Source organism: Arachis hypogaea, chromosome 3 (genome assembly GCF_003086295.3).
Source record: "Arachis hypogaea cultivar Tifrunner chromosome 3, arahy.Tifrunner.gnm2.J5K5, whole genome shotgun sequence".
Taxonomy (NCBI): domain Eukaryota; kingdom Viridiplantae; phylum Streptophyta; class Magnoliopsida; order Fabales; family Fabaceae; genus Arachis; species Arachis hypogaea.
Window position 1 is genome coordinate 78,248,672 of NC_092038.1, and position 14,064 is coordinate 78,262,735.

The following is a 14,064-nucleotide window of genomic DNA, read 5'->3' on the forward strand; positions in this document are numbered from 1 at the left end:
CGTAATGCAATTCATTTTATTAAAATTCACTATCATTTTACTTAATTTGGTAAATCTTCAAAGAATAATGTATCATTTTTATCCCTAATATTTTGGTCTTATTAAGTTCTTAAATTTTCAAAATCGTCTCAATATTATCATACCATTAATTATGTTAACCGACAATTTTAAAACGTTATGAATTTAAAAACGTTATTTTTTGGTTACAACCCCTCTTAAAAAAAAAGAATGATTCTTGGTTGAAAGAAGCTTAGCAAGCATATAAAAGAATTCAACGATGAAAAGTATCACCAACATTGACGTGTAACAATGCATTATTTTTTGGAATTTCATTTTTTCTTGGTCTATAAAAGCACCTTATACCATAAAATAGAATAATTCTTGGTTGAAAGAAGCTTAAATGAATCCAAAGAAGATGAAATATCACCAAATCGACATCAAACCATGCACTTTGTTTTTTCTTAGTACAACAAAGCACCTTATTTCATGAAAAAAGGATAATTCTTGGTTAAAAAATGCTTAGAAAATACATAAAATAACTCAAAAAAAAGTGAAAATTATCTCCAAAATTAAAAGAAGCAGTTTTCCCCTGTGTTGATATAATTTCTCTCTTGATTGATGTTGAGACTGGCTTTTATAAATTTCTTCTTTTTGGTGGCCAAAGGTGTTTTTTGAAAGAAAAAAAATTGAATTATTTTTATATTTTTAAGTGTGTTTAGACTTTAGATACACCTATAAAAAGTGTATCTGTATTATTATTATATATACAGGCACGGCATTGATTAATTGTGAAGGTTTTATGAATAAATTTAAGTCCGTTAAATTTTACAGTAATGTCCAAAAATAGATTTTTTTTTTTTTTTTACTAAACAAAAGAAACAAAACAGAACCACCTAACTTAAATTAGAAAGAATGATTTGTTGGAAATCCTCATTAGGAGTAGTCTAAATAGCATGAGCAGGATGATTTCGAACCCCATAACTAGCAAGTCCCACTTTATTAGCTTCACGAGCTATCCAATCAACATGGACAATCCAAGGTCTGGAAAAAAGTTCCTGGATTTTGGGGACAAGATCACCAACATCTGTCTTATCCTCAGCAGCAAGATTATTAAAAAAGTGCAAGATGTCAAGACAGTCATTTTCACACATAATTTTTTTGATGCGTACTTCCAAATTAAAATAAGATCCCTCTAAATTACAAAAAATTCACATTTAAAAATAGATCATTAAAAACGACTACTCAAATAACCGAAAACCCAATTGATATTACAATTCCAAATCACACATCTAAACCCAGCCAAACCCAACTTTCATGATCCAATTTGATTGTGATGGGCGCTTAGAAAAAATTTTCCCAAACAAGTCTCAATAGAATTTTCAATTATATTAAAAACACACATTTTCAGCATCATATTTAAAACATATTTGGCATATTTACATGAAATTTGACTTTAATATTTACATCAAAGCATAGTCTATTAATTCATCTACTAAAATATTTACAAGCAACATACTCAAGTTATTAAAATCGGATCTTGCCTATGTCATATGGAGCAGTTTAACATGTCTAAAGAGCTTTAAAACTATTTACACAAAACATCAAGCTCTTAAGTCAAACATACTCAGCATATTTACATGAAATTTGACTTTAATATTTACATCAAAGCATAATCTATTAGTTTCATCTACCAGAATATTTACAAACAACATACTCAAGTCACTAAAGTCGAATCCTACCCGTGTCACATGGAGCAGTTTAACATGTCTAAAAAGCTTTAAAATTATTTACACAAAACATCAAGCCCTTAAACAGTAAAGGACTCACCAACACAAACAAAATTAGAGCGGAACTGATTAAATTAGATTAGGATCAAGGTACATACATGAAAAAAATGAAAGAACAATAGAGTAAATTTTGCAACTTAGTGAGTAAGTAGAGCATCTATAGTCCCACAAGAGACAGTTGTATAATTAGTAAACTCTTAACTAAAATAATCCACCTTAATAATAGTGACAAAATTATACTCAAACACAATGATAATTAATTATAAATATCAAACATTCAAACTTCTTTATTTATAGCAATATACACGGAAGGTTATCTAATCCAGAAAAATTAAAATAACAGACAAAAATTATACTTAGGTTGTTTTCCTTCGTGTGAGTTCTGAAATAGTCATGTTCCACTAGTTTTGTGGACAAGAAACAGATAGAAACCATTTCATCTCATATGATCTTGAAAATGCAGTTATATACTGACAAAGTGCACCAAATTTAGTGCTTACTGTCGCTAGCCGCACTTTCTGTCATAAAACCTTCCAAAATATTTTAACATACAAATTATTATCAAGGTAAAAGTTGTCAAACAAATCAATAAATATATCATCAATTCAATAGTAATAATTCATGTAATAACTTTATCCAAAGTCAATACTAAATTTATATTCAAAGTGTATATGCAAGATAATATTTACATTGTAGTTTAATTTCTCAAATAACCACTTCATTCATTTCAACGTAAAGTATTATGTCTCAAGTGAAATTTTCTTTGTAAAATATTTAACATAAACATCATATTAACAAATAAATTAGTAAATATTTAAATAATAAATTATAAAATTATTTTTAATTATAAAAAATAATACAAATGCTAAAATTTAACCAAAGATACAAAATTTATTCACATACTAAAATTCAAGAGAAGAATTTTTACTCCACGGGTTCCAACAAATAAGGAGTGTGGTTCCTTTAAGTATCTAATACCACAAACATAACAATAATAATTCTAATAAGTTAATCTTTAACATCAATTGATATAATAGAACTTATATACCAAAAAAATTCAAATTCTATCCTACCCTGACCTTAAATTTTTGGATTTATTAATATCCATAATTATAAACATGACAAAAACTAAAGATATAGGTAATTATCAAGTTAAAAAATTACTTTAATATCTTAATAATTGGTAATACTTGAATTAAAGGTGATTTTTTTCTTCTTTAAGTTTAGACTACTTTAATGAAATTTTGGAATAATACTAACATAAGAAAATACATTTGATAGGATATAATAGAGTTGGAGTAGAAGAAGAATAGTGTAAATATTCAAAATAAAAGTGTATAAGAATTTTTTTTTAGTTTTGGTTTGCTGCATGCATAAGGCGAAATTCAAACTCCCAATACTTATTTAAGAGGATTAGTGAGCTAAACACTAGACCAACCCAACTTGGTTGTATAAAAATTTATTAATGATGAAAATAACATGAGGAGTGTGTGTGCGCTGTTTGAGTGGGAAGGGTTAAGGGGTTATGGGCTTGGCCCAAAGTCTTTCTTCATTATTATTATTATTGTAAGGCCCTACAGCAACCATGTAGCATCCCAATTAACTCCGCAGCAATTTTCAATTGGAGGTTCTCAATACAGCCTGTTCTTAAAGATTCTCAAGGAAGATCGTTGATTAGCATAGAGCCTAAAGTCATTGGCAGCTATTTTAGCTTTTGCTACAACCTGATGATCTGTCCAATTGCTATCAGCATTGAAAATGTCGTTGCACCTATGCTTTTCATGCCCACCAAATCCTAGCACTAAACAAAGCCATGTTACCAGGCATCACTAAACAAATGTCATTGATCTTTTCTGAAACATTAAGCTGTCACAAGCTACCTGTACCCTTCTCTAGCACTGTAAACTTTTGCCGCTGCTGGCCACCAGATCCATGCCGGCTCATTCCCTGCTTGTCTCGAAGAACTGAAATTCTAAATCAAAATCTTAATCTCATCAGAAATTGGCGTTGCCAAACAATCTAGGTCCCAAGACCCACCACTCCACATATCAGCAACTAAAAAATCAATCTTAGATATATGCACATAAGGAGTAAATTCACAAAATTTTTCAGGAGAAGTGCACTCATCATGCCACAAGAATTGCTGTAAATTTCCACCTTAAGAGCGCCATGAACTTTAACTATATTCTTTTCAAATAGCCGAAGAATTGTAGCAACAGTTGATGTCAAGATTATAACGATTCTTGAGGTATTTATGGGTAAGAACCTGCACCTATAATTTATCCCTATTATTGAGGCAATCCTAAACTAACTTAAAAAAATAATATCCCACCTAGATAACCCTCTACCATTAGCTTGACATTTCCAAAAATATTGTCGTATCAAGAATCTATTTTATCACAAACATACTTCCGAAGAAGAGTAATCTGTATGTTATAAACTGGGAGAGAATATAAATTCATACATATAAAATTTTTAAGTAATTACATAATCTTTGAAATGTGTGTCCATGTATGATTAATTGATTATATTGATATAAATTTATTTCTCTTACCAAATGAAGCTTTTTTCACCCCAAAGAAAAAAAAAAACATTGATATTTAAAGTGAAGAAATTTATGAAGTCTAAAAGTAAAGACTTTTGCTACCTTTAAATTAATAATTTCCATTCTAAGTGAATAAATAACTCAAAGACTATTGTCTCCTCATTTAACAACTTAACAAATTTTCTTACTACAAAGAATTTTAGCACAAATGCCTGTATGAAACATCTCTTTGTGAGTACAATGACCGTGTGATGTCAGATGTAGCACAATGATTCAATAAATCCGATGGCTATTATTCACCTGGCATTCTTCCAAGTGTACAAACAAATTCGACTTACCTAATCATGGCAAACATGTCCTACTTTCAAGTTCCAATACTATGAAACAAAAACATAAATAAATGGAAGGATTTATTTAATTGCTTGTGGCCATAAAAATAAATAAATTGAGGTCAAAGTCCAACCGGAATTTACAGATACAACAGCTCAAATTGGTCCCTTTTATTTCAGACATACTACAAAATGAATTAAGACAACTTCCTCCCTATGTTTTCTTTTGCATACAATACATATATTTATATTTTCACGTATTCTTCTCTTCTTATATCCCTCATATCTACAACAACCCCCTCCTTCCGCCAACATATCTTCTATTCTTCTCTCTTCTCTTAAAACAATAAAAAAAAATCATAAAGAAACAAAAAAGAATGCCCTGGATTACAAAAGTGTGGATCAAACTTCCATTGACACACGCGTCTTTATTGGCTTTAGCTTTAAGCCCATGCTTTCTGGGGAAAGGAGCTCAGGCGAGATGCAAGACGGGCTGAGCGGGCTCCTCGGGCTGTCACTGAAGTGGCATGGCCTGTAAAGCCCATACCCCATGAAAAAGTACTCCATTGGTATCAGCATTGCATGTGGCTGCTCCTCCGTAACCATTGATCCACAAGCTTGGACCTCAACCAAGGCACTGAATCTCCTATCAAGTTTTGATGTCATGTGCAGAGCCTCCGAATGGAATGGCGAACTGTCTCCGACGAAAATAAGCGTTCGGCACTTTAATCTTTTCAATCCTTCTGTAATGTCCGGCCTCCTGCAAGTTCTCAAGTTAGCATAATACCATTGAAAATGGAAAATGGCAAACGAAATTGAGTAGCCGATATTACTCATTAATCGATTCAAGAAACCGCAATACATTTGTTCTCTTTCTCTCATCGAGCAACTGGAAAAGAAACAATGCAGAGCTTGGTGAATAAACCAAGGAATGATAAGTGAAGAAAGAAAAAAATAGGCGTCAAATACTTGGTATAGAACTGACTTTTCTGCAGGCTTGAACTATCTCTGACTCTGGAATCTCAGCATTTCCCCTAACTTCCTGTTAAAGTTGATCAAGAAAACTCAGCATATCAATTCTCAAACTCAATGGAGAACAAAGCATGACTATTACAATACCTTGCTGAAGTATCGCTGAAGTAAACACTCCTTCAACAAGCCACACATCCCATAGAAATATAGTAAATTGGACATCACCTGAAGAATTAAAAGTGGTTTTAGGTAATGTTATCAGATTAGAGGACTCATAAACTGAAGGCATTTCGAAGCGAACCTTGTTATAAAACCATTCTGTCCAAGAAGGTGCTTTGCATAAAGGAGATACAAGTATCAAACCAAGAACACGCTCTCTATATTTCATCTGTATAAACATAAGAAAGAATATATCAATCAAAGGAAAATAGTAGAACTGCAAATAAGGGCAGTTTCTTTCTCTGTTATTTCCTTCCAAGTTAAGAGGGTACATACTGCAAAAAGAGTAAGAATATAAGCCCCGGCCGTGACTCCCATACACATCACTGCACCAAGCCTGGACATGGAAACAATTCAGGCAATGAATAGATATAGGAAAATCATTGGATTCTCCCTCAAAATAATGTCAGCATCTTACTCATAAATCAACAATACATAATGAATGGTATTCTACACAGTGAAACCTAACCACCCTGAAAACTAAGTTATCAACAGTGTGATTATAATGTAATTACCCAAAATAGTTGAGAATCTCGACTATTTGATCTGCTAAGTCTTCGACAGAAGGTATAGGGTCATCAGGACAAATTGCACCAACTCCCAACTGCAACAACTCTTGTGGAAGTTCCAAGAGGAGAAACTATGTGAATTATAAAGTTCACTTTCTAAATAGAAAAGAAAATGTATATTGAAATCAATCTCTTACAGACCTCGTGTCCAGGAGGACTGATATGATATATGCAGAAGTTGTGAAGCAGCAAAGAAGCTGCCTCTGGACAGAAAAATAATCCTTGGAAACATGACATATCTGCACAAACAGATAAGTGAACAATTAATTCGGCCTTCTAAATAAAATAAAAAGAATGGATTAAAGAATACACATATGCACTCACAATTTAGTGCTAGGTCTGGATAAGTGATCAGAGCTGGTTTCTCAGGATCCCCATAGACTATAACAGACACAGAACCACAACCAGTTCGAATGTGATGCTCCTGAAATGATAAACCAATATGATTTGTAACCAAAATACAGGCAAAAAGAAGAAAGAGGCAACAGAACCAAAGTTAGAAAACTGAGGAATGAACAAAAGAAACCACCTCCTAAGCAAAGGATATCCCTTATTTTGAGTTATGCAAAGATTCTAAATCAACGTTTTTTCCAAACTGTTTGTTCCCTAACATTGCCCCTTAATAGGACAACCAAACTAACAAGCAACAATACCACATTAGTATCACTGACCAATATGATGAATTAAATAAATAAGCCATTCCATATTCCAGCCATTGAGTGCTTCAGAAAGACAACAAAGTCAAGGTAATTAAAAACAGGATACTGTCTTAGGCTGTTTAAAAGGATAAGGATGACTATAAAGTAAAAACTCATCCAATAACTCAAATAATAAGGAAAAGGAAAACAAGAAAGCGTAAAATTTCCCAATGGAAAAGAAAAGCAATAGCGTTGCAACTTAAACTTAGGATGGAGGTACAAAAGAATATGTGAGAAATAAGGAATGAGCAGATCCGCTAGTTGTTATGTTCAAAATTTCCAATTGACTCAGCGAAACAAATACGTTCCAAGAAAGACCGTGTAGAAAGAAATCAAGAACGATAAACAAAAAGGAAAAAGAAAATAAGCCAATCCCATAAAATTTTCCAAGTAAAAACAAACAAGTCAAGAAACTTTCTTGCGCAACTAAAATATTCCGCAATGCAAAATAAGAACCTACGGCTAAAACAATAAAGAAAGGAGAATCCCATTGACTGAAACTTTCCTTCGACTTCTAAACATATTCCCTTTACGTTCAGCAATGGCGCAAACCAAACACAAAACAAATAAAATTGGAACCCATTAATTAATCACCCAATTGACAAGTACTTGAAATTGATCAACTTGTATCTCCCCCCTCCCCTCCTCCCCACCCCACCCCCCCCCCCCAAAAAAAAAACTTCAACCTTTAAACCCCAACAAAGAAAATCAAGAAAATAGGAAAAATGGTAAAGCATTGAATGGAACCTTTCCACCGAGGTAGATCTTCTCCATGTCGAGTGAAACGGAATCACTGGATTCTGCCATGGCCGTAGCTCTGGTCTGCTGATTCTACCGTTGTTGTTCTTGTTCTTGCTGTATATGGAAGCCCCCTGAACTCCAAAGAAGCCTCCACCAACCACCGAAGTTTGAGAAAATTATAGACCTCTCTCTGTCTCTCTTCTTCTCTCTAATATGTATCTTTATTTGTTTATGCCTTCAATGGCTTATATACCAAGCCAATTCTATTCCAATTTCTCCCACACTCTCTTATTTTCGTGTTTGTGAAATCCACAAACATAAACTAAACAAAACAAAACATAACGTTTATGTTTTTCGTTTGTTTATTATATTTACGATTTTACCCACCCTACCGGCACCGACGCTTAAAACCCAACAGAATTTTAACCGCGCCTAGAAACGACGCCGTTTTTTGGGTCTTGAAAACGATTTCACTAAAATTAGAATAACCAAGATCTATGGGGCTCGTAATTCACGGGTTCCTTTTTACTCTTTTTTCGTCTCTGACCAGAAAAAAGGGCGAAGTTTTTATGACTTGACACTGCCTATTGTTTCCGTTGGCCCCAAAATTTTCTCCCTTTGACTCTCTTTCTATACATGGCGTTCTCCCATTGGCCCACTTTTCTTTTCTCCCTCTAAAAAATTAATTAATAATTAATTAATTTAACATTTGTTTTGTAGTTTATGTAATTTAGCCACATTTTAGACGTGGACACATTTGTAGGAGGGGGACCTTAGAAGTTAAAAAATGGTGGGTTGCTTGCCTTTCATTTGACTCCAATCATTAATCATTAATCATTAATCATCTTCCGCCACATTTCTTTTGCCCTTTTCCTATTTATTAATTCCTTCTTATATATTTAATATATATTCTTTTGTTCACGTCTTTATTCTTTACCAAACCGATGGTAATAAATAAATTGAAAGAAGTCATCACTAAATATTTGCATTGGCGTTTAACAAAATGTACTAATGTAACAAGTGTTGATTCCATGTTTAAATACATTTCCATGTATATATTCTGAAAACTACGTTCACTACTTTATCCTATATATAATAATGAAGACAAATATATGAATCAATTAACAAGAATTTTTTGCTCTTATTATAACGTACTAGTGGTTGTACCTTTTTTACTGTCTTTCTATATTTTTTAAAGTTTAATTATTATATATTAATAATTAAAAATTAGATTATTTAATAAGATGTATATATTTAATTTGTTAAATTTTCAAAATATTTGATAATATAAGTGAATGATGATTAGAATTAGATATAGAAATAGAATAAATTAATATGAAACTCTTTCAAAGAATATATGTATTTGAAAAAAAAAAAAGAAAAGGTGTCCTAATATAAAGAAAAGTTGATTGAAGTATTTTTACCATATTAACTATGACTAATAACAAAGTCTTAAATTTTATATCTCAATTAAAAAGAGAACTTATTGGAAATAAAGTTTAAATACACCAAAATTTTGAGATAGTTATAAAAATGTATTTGTATTATAATATGTATAAATAAACAGGGAGTCAAAATAATAAAAAAATACATAATTATTGAATAAATAATTAAATTAGTTCTTGAAAGATTATTTGTTCTCTAAATTAGTCTTTAAATTTTTTTTTATCAAATTTGTCTTTTAAATATTTTACATTAGTCATGTTAGTAGTCTCTTTAATTTGTCATTTCCGTTGTTAATGGCATAAGAGTTTGTTGATGTGACACGTTATGTGACACTACAACACATATTTAATAGTGTTAATTAGGAGCTAATATAATAAATTTATGAAATTAGATCAAATCAATGCCAAATTGAGGAATTCTAATGCCTCAATGTCTTCCTTAATTAGGTTTTGATTTGATCTAATTTCATAAATTTATTATGTTAGCAGTCAATTAAAATTTTTAAGTGTGTGTTGTAGTATCATTTAACGTGTAATATTAATAAATTTTGGCGCCGTCAACAAATAAAGTGACCGAATGACCAATGTGATTAACTTAAAATCTTTGAAGGACAAATTAAATTTGAGTAAAAAATTTTTTGATGACCATTTTAAAAAGGGGCTTGCTACACATTCATGTAACCATGTAACCAAGTTGGCCCAAACCAAAAACAAATAACGTGCTTCCAAAACCCAGATACAACAACGAGTTAGCAATTGAAAGGGCGAGATCGCTAAAAGTAGAAGAAGATGAAGACAAATGGGAACAGCAGCTCAAGGAACAAGAGGAGGCGCGTGAACACCACACGAGAGATAAGGAAGGTGGAGATAGTCAAAGCTCAGAAGACGAACCTAAGGACCAGCAGATATTAGACATCCCAGATATAGAGGTCTCATCGGGAAAAGAAAGATTACGAGAAGGGGAGAAGATTGGCAGCGAAAAGATGGAAGAAGACAAGGAAGTAAGCCCACTGGTACAAGGAAGTGGCTTAGAACTTAGAGAAATGTGCCTTCTCAACGTTCTCTGACGAACTCTGCAAAACCTAAAAGAGGCAAAAGGAAAGAATGCAGAAAGGACAAAAGAAGTCACACAAAAGGAGAAAATGGGTGGTGCTGAGGAAGAAAACATAAAAGGAGCTAATTCTAATATTGGGCCATCTAATTGGGTCAAGCCCAAAGATGGTCTAACTAGAGAAGAGAATACAATAAAGAAGCAAGCCCAACAAGAATTTATCAACCTCCAGGAGGCAAATGAAATGGGCTCAACCAAAATGCCCCCAAGTGGACTACAAGCAAAACCAACCAACTCAGTGGGCCACAACACACGGTTTCTTCATCAAGGAAACGTTAACCAAGCCGATATACTCAAAAATCAACAAGAATCATGGAGGCAACATTCAGAAGATGTAGAAAAGAAAACTGAACTTGGACTAAAATGGACCATGAGAGAAGAAGTGGAGAAATGGATCGATGCTGGAAAACGCAAGGAGAAACAATCTTACAAGAATGAAAAAGGGCATATTTATTATGTTGAATTGGCTTCAGATGAAGAAGAAGAAGAATCAAAGGCAAGCAATCAACTCAACAACAACTTGAAGATATGGGAAGAAGTCTTGAGCATAGGGATGCAGTATAACCTGAAAATCAAAAGAAAGAGAGATGATAGTGGAGGAAGGAACATCACAGAGTTCAGTGGGGAAGGAGATCAGGAATCAAGGAACAGCAAAAGGAACAAGAACCATATTGTTCAGGAAGGAAGCAGCAGACCCAGGGTAGAGCAAGGAATAGCAACTACGGATGAGGAAGCGGGCCTAATCATGCCCCCACCTCAGCCATGATTATTCTAAGTTGGAACTGTCGTGGTGTGGCGGCGGCCGCGACAGCTTCCGAACTGAAAAACCTGTGCAGTAAGCACAGGCCCGCCATAGTATACCTTATGGAAACTAGAGCTAAGGAGGAAAAATTAAGAAAAATAGCAAGAAAGCTTCAGTTTAAAAATGTCTTTTGTGTAGAATCCCGGGACTTGTCCGGAGGTCTATGTTTGTTATGGAATGAAAAAGTTAATATTTCTGTCTACTTATGGTGTCAAAATTTCATTTTTGCAGATATAAAGAGTAAAAATGATCCTGATTGGAAGTGTTGTTTTGTTTACGGTAATCCAATTTTCAAGCATAGAAGAAGAACTTGGCAAGTATTAGGTGAGTCAAAGGACATGGTAGATGAGCCGAGTTGTTTCATTGGGGACTTCAACGACATTCTTAATCAAGATGAAAAAGTTGGAAAACACCCAAAGCCGCCAATCCAAATAGAGGAATTCAGAGACTTGGTGAACAAAAAGAACCTCATGGATTTGGAGCTAAAATGGAGCAAATTCACTTGGTTCAGTAACCCAAGAGATGGTGTCGTAACAAGAGAAAGGATAGATAAGGCTATGGTTAATTGGAAGTGGAGACAAATGTTTAATCATGCCAGACTCATGGCTCTACCGGCCATTTCATCGGATCACTGCCCCCTTATTCTGGACATGAGGCCGAACCAAAAAATTCCAAGACTCTTCAGATATGAATCCTATTGGGATGACAGAGAAGATTGCAAGGAAGTAATCAAGAAGGGATGGAATGAAGGAAACAGCAATGGAGATGATTGGAAAAATTTGTTAGTAAAAACAAAGAATTGCATCAAGGTCCTTATGGAGTGGAATAGGACTAACTTCAGAAGAGCTGATAAGGATATCGCATGGTGGCAATCCAAGATTCAGTCACTTCAAAATTCTCCTCACAACCCACATCAGCAAATTCTTATTAAGGAGGCAAAGGAAAAAATAAAAAAGCTATGGAGTCAAGAAGAAAAATATTGGGCTCAAAGGGCTAGAATCAAATGGCTCAATTGGGGTGATCGAAATACGGCATTCTTTCATGCTTCTACCTTACAAAGGAGGGACAAGAATCGAATTGATAGGTTACGAAACAATGAAGGAAATTGGGTTCATAAACAAGAAGATATTTTGAGATTAATAGAAGAGTATTACATGAGCCTATTCACATCAAAAGGAAGCACCAACCTGCAGGATTGTATCAACAAAATTCCCAAGAGAGTGACTGAGTCTATGAACAATGATCTCTTGAAGGAAGTAACAGAAGAGGAAATAAAGCAAGCAGTCTTTGGTATGGATGGTACAAGAGCACCTGGACCTGATGGACTTAGTGGCCAGTTCTACCAGAAGCACTGGAGTACTATTCAAAAAGATGTGTGTGCAGTGGTTAAAGATTTCTTTGAAAAGGGCCACATTCCCAAGGAGATAAATGAAACATAAGTTGTTCTTATCCCAAAAATTAAGCAAGCGGAAACGCTTAATCATTTGAGACCCATAAGTTGTTGCAACTATATCTACAAAATCGTCTCTTAAGTTATGGTGGCGAGGCTCAGAAGCATCATGGACAAGGTCGTTTCTCCCATTCAGAGCGCGTTTGTTAATGGAAGAATGATTCAAGATAACATCATCATCGTTCAAGAAGCTTTCCACAGGATCACTAGTACAGAAAAAGACTCCTCACAAGATTTAGCTATCAAGCTGGATATGAACAAAGCTTATGATAGGATGGAATGGACTTTTATTGAAGAAGTGCTCAAGGTGTTAGGATTCCACCAAAAATGGGTTAAGCTTACCATGGAGTGCATCAAAAGTGTGACATACAGGTTCAAAATTAATGGAATTCTATCTAGACAGATAATCCCGCAGAGAGGTCTTAGACAGGGAGATCCTCTTTCACCTTATCTATTTATCATTGCTGCAGAAGTTTTTACTATCCTAATGGATAAAGCGCTTAACATGAATATGATATCGGGGGTCAAACTAGCCCCGAATGCTCATATCATTACACATTTACTATTTGCTAATGACTGCATCATTTTTCAGGAGCTAAAGAGGAGGAAGTGTATCAGCTAGTCCAAATACTCAATGTGTACACTTCAGCTTCTGGTCAGGTGATCAACTTGGAGAAATCTGGAATTACCTTTGGTAATCAAATCCCAATCCAAACCAGAGTCAACATAGAGGAGATCCTCGATATTCCAACTTGGGACAAATCGGGAAAGTACTTAGGGTTACCGGCTCAGTGGGGAAGATCAAAAAGCAAGTCCTTGGATTGGATAATAGAAAAGGTGGACGGAAAAATTGAAGGATGGAAAGAGAATTTATTAAATCGAGCGGGAAAGGAAGTGCTCATCAAGGCTGTTATTCAAGCGATACCAACGTACGCCATGAGTATATTAAAGTTTCCTAAATTATTCTGCAATAAATTAAGTGCAAAAGTGGCTAAATTCTGGTGGAGAGGTCAAGGGAAGGAAAAAGGAATACACTGGATGGCTTGGACTAAGCTTTGCACGAGTAAAAAAGAGGGAGGATTAGGATTCAAGGACTTTCATCACCAAAACACAGCACAACTGGCAAAGCAAGCATGGAGAATTATTAAAAATCCAGAAGCTGTCTGGGTGAGACTTTTAAAAGCCTTATACTTTCCTAATTGTTTGTTTTGGGAAGCTCAAAGTCACCGAAGATGGTCTTGGATATGGAATAGCATTTTACAGGGTAGATATTTATTAAAGAGCAAAGCTAAATGGAACATAGGCCAAGGCAAAAGAGTCAAAGTGTGGAAGGATAACTGGATATATGGATTGAATCAACCGCTCGACAAAGAAAACAATGAAGACTTAAGAGTGG

General features: G+C 34.2%; 1 protein-coding gene across 2 annotated transcripts; it reads right to left on the reverse strand.

Annotated features, from left to right (window-relative positions):
* Window positions 1-4,725: 4,725 nt before the first annotated feature.
* LOC112790696 (protein NDL1) lies at window positions 4,726-8,464 on the reverse strand. 2 transcript variants are annotated; one of them, XM_025833223.3, is made up of 10 exons: window positions 7,867-8,464; window positions 6,746-6,845; window positions 6,563-6,660; window positions 6,368-6,456; window positions 6,129-6,189; window positions 5,935-6,021; window positions 5,781-5,858; window positions 5,647-5,703; window positions 5,495-5,550; window positions 4,726-5,421 (listed from the first exon to the last, which is right to left on the reverse strand). In XM_025833223.3, the coding sequence occupies exons 1-10, from the start codon at window positions 7,924-7,926 to the stop codon at window positions 5,064-5,066; spliced, it is 1,044 nt and encodes a 347-aa protein (XP_025689008.1). In that variant the 5' UTR covers window positions 7,927-8,464; the 3' UTR covers window positions 4,726-5,063. The 2 variants fall into 2 exon arrangements, with proteins under 2 accessions (XP_025689008.1, XP_025689009.1); XM_025833224.3 differs by having other exon boundaries at window positions 6,368-6,467; window positions 7,867-8,235.
* Window positions 8,465-14,064: the final 5,600 nt, after the last annotated feature.